Consider the following 8,623-nt stretch of genomic DNA (forward strand, 5'->3'; position numbering starts at 1 on the left):
CTTAAATAAACACAGAGAAACACAGGGAGATTACACAGAGGTGGTGGACACAGCTGGGAGTAATTAACGAGACGAGACAAGGGAGGTAAAACTGAACACACTCGCATGAGACGCAGACCTTCACAATAAAACAGGAAACCTGAACACACTACACAAAGACGCAGACTCGACACTGAGAGACAGACAGAATATAACACATGGAACCTGAACTAAACTAAATGTGAGACACAACCGAAGAACAAATCCTTAAACATGAATAAACAGAAACATAGAATTCTAATAACAATAATAATAATAGCACCCGAAAACACAACAATCATTCAAAAACAAACCAAAACATCAGAACTCAAACTACTGGGTTGAACCGACCCAGAACCGTGACAATTGTGCAGCACGTAAGATTGACAGCGCACAGTGTGCTTTGAGATAGGAGCCAAAAAGGGTGTAGTTTGTGTGTGTGAGCACCCGTGTGTACACCTGTGACCGTGAGCGCGCTTGTTTTTAAAAGGTTCCTTCATGTAATGATCTGCTAGAGGGTGTGGGGGGGCCACAGCCCCGTCCTCCAGGGCATGAAGCAGGTATGGAGGAGATCAAAACTCCAGACATCCAGAGGCCCCCAGAACACAAGAGACCAAGGAAGACCAACAGAGGGGCAGCCGCGCCACTGTCCCAGAAAGAGCTGAGGAGAGTCCCAGATGAGGGCTCACTCAGCAGCCGCAGAGCAGAAGCCAGGGGGAGTTGCAGTGACGTGCCCGTGAGCTCCGCCGGCAGCCAGCTGCGCCTGAGTGACCGAGCCCCAGGCCGAGGGGCCGGGGGCACCCCACCTCCGGAGTGGCCGGAGCGAGCCCCAGGCTCCAGGCGCTGATAAGCGGCCGCCAAGGAGTGAGCCGGTGTGTACCTGGACGCCCATCCCCGGACACAAAGAACCACCAACACACCGATGTCTGAGGGCGTCCGCCACCGGCAGGGGAAGTGGTGGTGGGGGGAGATAGGCCTGCATATCTTCGAGGGCCTTAGATGTCCCCAGAGAGGTGGCGTCTGATACCCAACCTGACATATAGACACAGACATACAGGCACACACAGACACAAACATCCATTCCCACCCTCATGCTCTCATATGCACTTACTCCACACTCAACCAACGTGGAGACAGACATAAAGAGACGCTGTACACACGATCACACTCCCCAAGCGTACTCTACAAACCGGGTCTAGGTACCCTTGCCCCTGGAGGGGGGAACTGCACCCTGCCCCGACTCAGCAGCAGCAGGAAGGCCCCACATTCCAGACCCCAATCGGACGGCCAACTCCTCCTCCTAGCCCCCCCGCTCCAGCAGGCTGCAGAGAACGGGGGTGTGTGAAGACTCCAAACCTTCCTCCACCCGCTCATATGTAGTGTTGATGCATGTGTGTTCTAAGGTGCATTTAAAACCCAGGAGGGCTTGGAGCTACCTGCCAGAGAGCAGCAGGTAAGCGCATAGCCCCTCCTGCTAGCCCTCAATGTCTACGTGTATTTAAAATTGAGAGGTGGGCAACAACGCCAGGGGTGAGGTGTACACCCTGATGGTCTTTTGGAGACATACATATAGGACCTTGGCCTATATGTATGTGTTATGAGACTGTGAGTAATGTGAATGTCTAAGTTGTGGGATAAAATTGAGGCAGAGGCAGCCAGAAAAGGGGGGGGGATGCCTCCCCTGCACCCTGGTGACACACCTTTACCCCAAGGCCCTGTATGTGTGGGTGATTGTAGTGGAGCGGGAAGAGGGAGGCAGCTGGAGATGGGGAGGGAAGGAAGGGATGGTCAAGTGATCCCTGTGCTCTCCCTCTAACAAGTATATACACTCACACATCCATATATACAAAGGTAGCTGGATGAAAAAACACAAAAGAATAAATCAGTCACAGATGTTCTAACACTTTGAGAGGATCCTGCTCTCATTAATCACACCTTATCAGTCACAATCTGAATGTAGAGGGACAGAAAATGGAGTAAGATGGAGGCGGAGTGCTCCTCTGTGTTCACTGTGTGACTCAGAGGTTCAGCACTGTCCCTGACCTCCTGCCACCTAACTGAATTGAATAAAAAATCAGCAGCAACCCAAGGGCACAGTGTTAAATAATACCCAGGCACACGGAGTACATTAAGATGTAGTATAAATAAGGAAAAGTAGAGCATCGGATGGCCTCCATGTTGCCACCTCATTAACCCTGTCAGAGAAAGAGAAAAACAAGTCTAAAGGGATATGTCAAAGAAAAAATGAAAGCCCACATGAGGTGGTGGCTGGAGGCAACTGAGGAAAAAAACTTGGGATGCAGGTCACATTTCAAAGGTTTTTAAAGCAGGGATTATAAAGTAACAGTTGAATATGGGCATCCATTACCTTTGTGCTGAGATTAAGAGCCAAGATGACACTGGGTTCCTAATGCTTTCCCCGGGATGATGTCCAGCTGCTGAATGCATACTAGTAGCAAACACACTCAGCAAAGCTGAGAAGAAAGGTGTTTTTCATTAATCAGATTAGTTATTGAGAAACACAAGCATCAGCTTAGACCCCATTGTAGTCAACAGTCATATAACTAGGTCACAATATATGCTACTGATTAATGAAGAAGCGAGTTTTTTTGTTCAGCAGAAAAAAAACAACTTCAATTGCAAATGCAAGCATTCGTTTGAGAGCTTCCTTTTTTAACCCCATCAAAATACAGTTGGTTGTTAATTAATAACAGTGGAGACCAACTCAGGACCTTCTTGCTGTAGGGCAACAGTGCTAACCACTGCACCACCTGTCTAATCAAGTCTGGCCGACTATGTCCAGATGTAACTTAACTGTCACAAAGGACATCATGGACATGATGTTTAAAAACTCTAACCTAACTGGGTATTATCACCATCTCTGCTATATATACAACAATGATTTGCAACCATTTCTGTGACGATCACTGAAACCAAGAGTGAGATGATTGGCAATAAGATGAATGAGACTTCTGATTTCTTTGAACTCTTCTCTTTCCATGGTCCAGTCCAGCATACGTGTTAAATGACTAAAACAAAACAAACAAGAATTGGATGCATAAGTTTGAATTCATACATTGCTTTAATACGTGGTAGCCTACTAAAGGTTCTCCAATGTCTTTTAACTTGAGAAGGCCAAGGACAATTCATTTTTATTGGTGATCTTGATCGGCATTAACTAGTAGTTTCTCTTTGCTATTGTGAAAAGGATATGCTTGACGGCACTTGTTGGTTTGACCAATACTCAGAAATATAGGAAAGTCCAAAAACTGAGTAAAAGAAGGACTAAACAGGACCTTGAAATCAATTATAGCATGTGGTTGAACCAAATATTGGTGGGTGAATCTATACATGTGTATTGTGGGGATGAACAAAAGTATTTTACCAGCATAATATAATCTGCAGTATGATCATTGCTTTAACAATGTAACAGATAGCTTTAAGATGGCCTTAAGATGTTTATGCATACTGTTATCATCAGTGTTGGGAAGGTTACTTTTAAAATGTATTCCGTTACAGAATACAGAATACATGCCCCAAAATGTATTCTGTAACGTATTCTGTTACGTTACTCAATGACAGTAACGTATTCTGAATACTTTGGATTACTTAATATATTATCATGCTTTTTACAACAACGTGAATGTACTATTGCTGTGTGATTTATTACTATTACTGAAGGTCCGCGACTCCGAACTGTAGTAAAGGGACCTCTGGCTAATACGGCGGGGTCCCTGTCGGCTCATAGCCGAAAAATAGCTTTACTTTGTTGTGTGGGTCAATTTTTCTTGCGAGAGACAGAGAGAGGCGTTGAAAGGCTGCTCCAACGGAACTTATTGTTTTCGGAGGAAAACACGAACACGGTGTACAGTCGAGTCTTAATAGCTTACTTACAACTGGGCTCGTCAGGCACTCTTCTTGGCTGAAGTGGTTATTATTATATTTACATGCTTCCAGCTCCCGTTTTTCCTCGACGACAGCTCGTACCTTTCCACTCGCCTTTTTCTCCCTCCTGGCGCTCACAGACCCATAACGTGTATGGCAGTCCATTCTCCCTGCAACACGGACTACACTGCCCATGATGCTACATTCTTTAGAGCTATGCTTGTAGCATTCTGCCTGTTAGCTTAGCACAACAACAACAACGAAAAGGCGCTCTCTCACCCAGGAAACACACAGTCGCAGAAAGAGAGAGAGAGCGAGCTGTAACCATGGCAACTGTAACGCTGCCGCCTGGAACTACAGAACGTAGCTGTCAAACAAAATCCAAACAGTCCTGACCCGCGACAATATGAAACAGGAAAGTACCGCAGTGTAATCCATTTATTTCAACAAAGTAACTGTATTCTGAATACCACCTTTTTAAACGGTAACTGTAACGGAATACAGTTACTCATATTTTGTATTCTAAATACGTAACGGCGGTACATGTATTCCGTTACTCCCCAACACTGGTTATCATATTAACTTTGTATTCCAGATGCAGTTATAACTATTTTATACATATTGCATATCTGTGCTTATTTTGAGTTGATGTTCGGTTCGTTAAGGGTCTTAAGCTTCACTGGCGTGACTGTCCAGGTGATACATGTTGATGGAAACTAGAACATAGAAGGAACAAAACACTTATATCAGGTCATTTTTATTATCTTTTATATGTTCATATTCTTGTATTGAGTTTTAAGTAGTATCAGTTGGTTAAAACATTTATTCAATTTACATTACATCTATAGTTTTAGTAAAAGGTTGACAGTGGCCTCTGTTTGACTGTGAGCGTTAGTAGGTGAGAGGTGACACAGAGTGCCACGTAAGGTCGTGACATATCACGTTGTCTTGTAATTGTGGGCTTGCAGAAGTGCTCGCTCACTGCAAAATCATTGTCTGCGGGTTTGGAGAAGCGGGTTGACAGGAAACATCTGTCATGGCCTGGGTCTAGGGACCCAGGGCTCCGGCATTTTCAGTGTATGTTTATGTTTATGTTTTCCGTGTGTTGTATTGGTTTGCTCTCCGTCTCTCCATGTGTCTGTGTGAGCTTCCGGAGGTGTGGGTTCGCTGAGGAGACTGCGAACCCGGAAGTGGTCTACTCGAGAGACAGCCGCACCTGCCGCTCGTCGTCCTCTGCCAGCTGCAGCAGATTACGCTCGTCTAGGAACGGCATTTAGGACTGCAGCTGAGCTGAGGCCGACGCTGGATCCTTGAGTCAGAACTCGTCAGTACTGCCGTGAGCTTTTACGTAACCTCCGAACAGATCCCCTGCTAACCCTCTGCCTTTTGTGTTACCAGGAATCGGGAGCGGAGTACGCCTCTAAAGTCACGGTGTGGGAATTGGAGTTTTTTGGAGTCGCCACCTTTCACTTCTCACGGACATCTGCACTGTGTGGGATTCAGGGAGAATCACCACGGGACCACAGTGCTGGGATTTTGTATATAGTTGTGTGTTTTTCACCTCCTGTAAATAAATCCACTGTCCTTCACTTAGAGTCTCGCGTTTGGGCCCTGCTTTCACTGTCACTCCACGGTCTGCCATCGCAGCCCGTGACAGAAGGATCCAGCCACTATGGACCCAGCGGACTCACCGCGGAAGCGCAGCTCCCGTTTTGACGGGACCCGACTAGTGCTTGGAGGGCCTCCGTGCTGCCGTTCCTCGCTGGCAGCCTACCCTTCGGCCCACTCGTCTGCTTCCTCTCCGCGGACGCCTCGGTCTCGCAGAGAACGCCCTAGCCGGTCCCGGGAGGATTACTATGAGCCAGACAGCAATCAGCTTATGCCCGCTCAGGCATTCTATAAGATGCTAGGGATTATTCTCATGCCACCCGACACACCCAGCGCTCCCACATCACTGCAGGAGCAGCCACATCAAAATCCGCCCTCGTCACGTTCCGCCAGCTTCATGAACACTACAGCTCGTGTTTCTCCGGTTTGGGAAAATAGAAGTTTTCGTTTTAAGAGCGATTATTCTCCCATAGGTTCAGAAGATTGTGCGCCTGACGTTCTTTCAAATCCAGGAATCAAGACTGTTTCGTCTAGAACTCTTTATTCTGGGGCTATGTTTGTTCAGTCAGCTGATCAGCAGCCACCTTCAGTTCGGTTAGCTGATCAGCAGCCATCTTCAGTTCGGTTGGCCGATCAGCGGCCACCTTCAGCTCAGTTTACCGCGCCACGTATGGACCCAGCGGTCTCTGAGGAGAGGCTCAGGGGGGAGGTTATGGACAAGGTTTACTGCATGTGTGAGTTGTGGTGGGAGAAGCCCGCGGAGGGGTTGCGTCGCGCCGTGGAGAGGCGGCTGCAGGGGATGCTGTTTGAATTCCCCTGGTTGGTGGACTCCCTTAATTCAGTAGTCCTGGACTTCCTGCTTTCCACCCTCCACCTCCACTCTCCTCCTCAGGCTGCTCACCGGCCCGGACAGCTGGTGGATTCACAGCCTGAGACGCCGGCCCCGACGTCTACATGGAAACGACGTTCGCGCCGCCGGCGTTCCTCACCGCAGCCGCCCTCCCGGACATCTCAAGAACCGGCTGTGGTGAGTAATAAGGACACTTTTTCATTTCTCACCCCATCTGCTTTTTTGTTTTCAGTGGATGGTGACACCGCTGACGCTGCTGCAAGCCGGCCTACAGTACGACTAGCTTCACCGGCTTCACTGTCTGCGGATGTAGCGCCGTCATCTCATCCGCATGTAGTCACCCCTCAGCCATCTTCTTCACCGGCTCTACCTTCACCTTCCCCGCCTGCGTACACCGCATCACCATCTTCGCCTCCGGATCATCCATCTGTGGCTGAAGCGCGGCCGGAGGTGCCCGCACGGCCGGCTGTGGAGCCCTGCGAGCCGGAGCAGGAGCCCAGCGAGCGGGAGGAGCTCGCTCTGCCCGAGCCGGAGCTCATCGAGCGGGAGCCGGAGCTCATCGAGCGGGAGCCGGAGCCCAGCGAGCGGGAGGAGCTCGCTCTGCCCGAGCCGGAGCTCATTGAGCGGGAGCTGGAGCTCATCGAGCGGGAGCCGGAGCTCATTGAGCGGGAGCCGGAGCTCGCTCTGCCCGAGCCGGAGCTCAGCGAGCGGGAGGAGCTCAGCATGCCCGAGCGGGAGCTCAGCGAGCCGGAGGAGCCCGCGTCGCCAGCTGTGGAGCCCAGCGAGCCGGAGGAGCTCAGCAAGCCCGAGCAGGAGCTCAGCGAGCGGGAGGAGCCCGCGTCGCCAGCTGAGGAGCTCAGCGAGCCGGAGGAGCTCAGCATGCCCGAGCGGGAGCTCAGCGAGCCGGAGGAGCCCGCGTCGCCAGCTGAGGAGCTCAGCGAGCCGGAGGAGCTCAGCATGCCCGAGCGGGAACTCAGCATGCCCGAGCGGGAGCTCAGCGAGCCGGAGGAGCCCGCGTCGCCAGCTGAGGAGCTCAGCGAGCCGGAGGAGCTCAGCATGCCCGAGCGGGAGCTCAGCGAGCCGGAGGAGCCCGCGTCGCCAGCTGTAGAGCTCAGCGAGCTAATGCCGGAGGAGGACAGTGAGCTGGAGCAGCTCAGCATGCCGGAGGAGCACAGTGAGCCGGAGCAGCTCAGCGAGCCACCCACTGAGGACCCCGCACCGCTGCTGGCGAACCTCAACGAGCCGGAGGGACCGGCATTGCCAGCAGAGGAGCTCAGCGAGCCTGGTGAGCCCGCGCTGCCACCAGAGGAGCTCGGAGGTCCGGAGGGATCCGCTGAGCCAGAGCTGGAGGTCGGCGTGCCGGAGGGGCCGCCACGTCCCGCAGCCCGGCCGCCACGTCCCGCAGCCCGGCCGCCACGTCCAGCAGACCGGCCGCCACGTCCAGCAGACCGGCCGGTACATCGGGAATCGTGGGTGGTGCTGAGGCGGGGGCAGCAACGCCGTCGCCACTGGACCCGTGGCCGCCCGCCGGAGCTGCAACGCCGTCGCCACCGGATCCGTGGCAGGCCGCCTGAAGCATTCTGCTTCCATCACGGGGGTGGAGGTAGGCCGCCAGAACTGTTTTCCCCACCACTGCCTGAACCGTAGCGGGTTTTGCCTGTTTTGCGGCCCGCTGGGTAGGCCGCAGGAACTGTTGCTGCCGCCATGGCAGTGGTTGGACTTTTGAACTGGGGTTTTGGGGCCCTCCGTCCAGGTCCCCCACCGCCCGCCCGGGGTTGGTTGTGCTGTGGTTTTTTTTGTTTTGTGTTTGGTTTCTTTTGGGTCGTCGGGAGCCGACCCTTAGAGGGGGGGTACTGTCATGGCCTGGGTCTAGGGACCCAGGGCTCAGGCATTTTCAGTGTATGTTTATGTTTATGTTTTCCGTGTGTTGTATTGGTTTGCTCTCCGTCTCTCCATGTGTCTGTGTGAGCTTCCGGAGGTGTGGGTTCGCTGAGGAGACTGCGAACCCGGAAGTGGTCTACTCGAGAGACAGCCGCACCTGCCGCTCATCATCCTCTGCCAGCTGCAGCAGATTGCGCTCGTCTAGGAACGGCATTTAGGACTGCAGCTGAGCTGAGGCCGACGCTGGATCCTTGAGTCAGAACTCGTCAGTACTGCCGTGAGCTTTTACGTAACCTCCGAACAGATCCCCTGCTAACCCTCTGCCTTTTGTGTTACCAGGAATCGGGAGCGGAGTACGCCTCTAAAGTCACGGTGTGGGAA

The 8,623-nt window shown here is 52.0% G+C and overlaps 1 protein-coding gene across 1 annotated transcript; it reads left to right on the forward strand.

The window, feature by feature from the left end:
• Nucleotides 1–6,064: 6,064 nt before the first annotated feature.
• LOC146661520 (uncharacterized) lies at nucleotides 6,065–8,008 on the forward strand. Its single transcript, XM_085419478.1, has one exon. It carries the CDS (start codon nucleotides 6,065–6,067, stop codon nucleotides 8,006–8,008), a length of 1,944 nt encoding a protein of 647 aa, XP_085275604.1.
• Nucleotides 8,009–8,623: the final 615 nt, after the last annotated feature.

This window comes from Rhamphochromis longiceps, linkage group LG9 (genome assembly GCF_057381845.1).
Source record: "Rhamphochromis longiceps isolate RC_006_pf linkage group LG9, R_longiceps_female_GT1.1, whole genome shotgun sequence".
Classification (NCBI taxonomy): Eukaryota; Metazoa; Chordata; class Actinopteri; order Cichliformes; family Cichlidae; genus Rhamphochromis; species Rhamphochromis longiceps.

Coding starts and splice junctions, on each gene's coding strand:
- LOC146661520 (XM_085419478.1), top strand. CDS start 6,065: ATGTTTGTTCAGTCAGCTGATCAGCAGCCACCTTCAGTTCGGTTAGCT.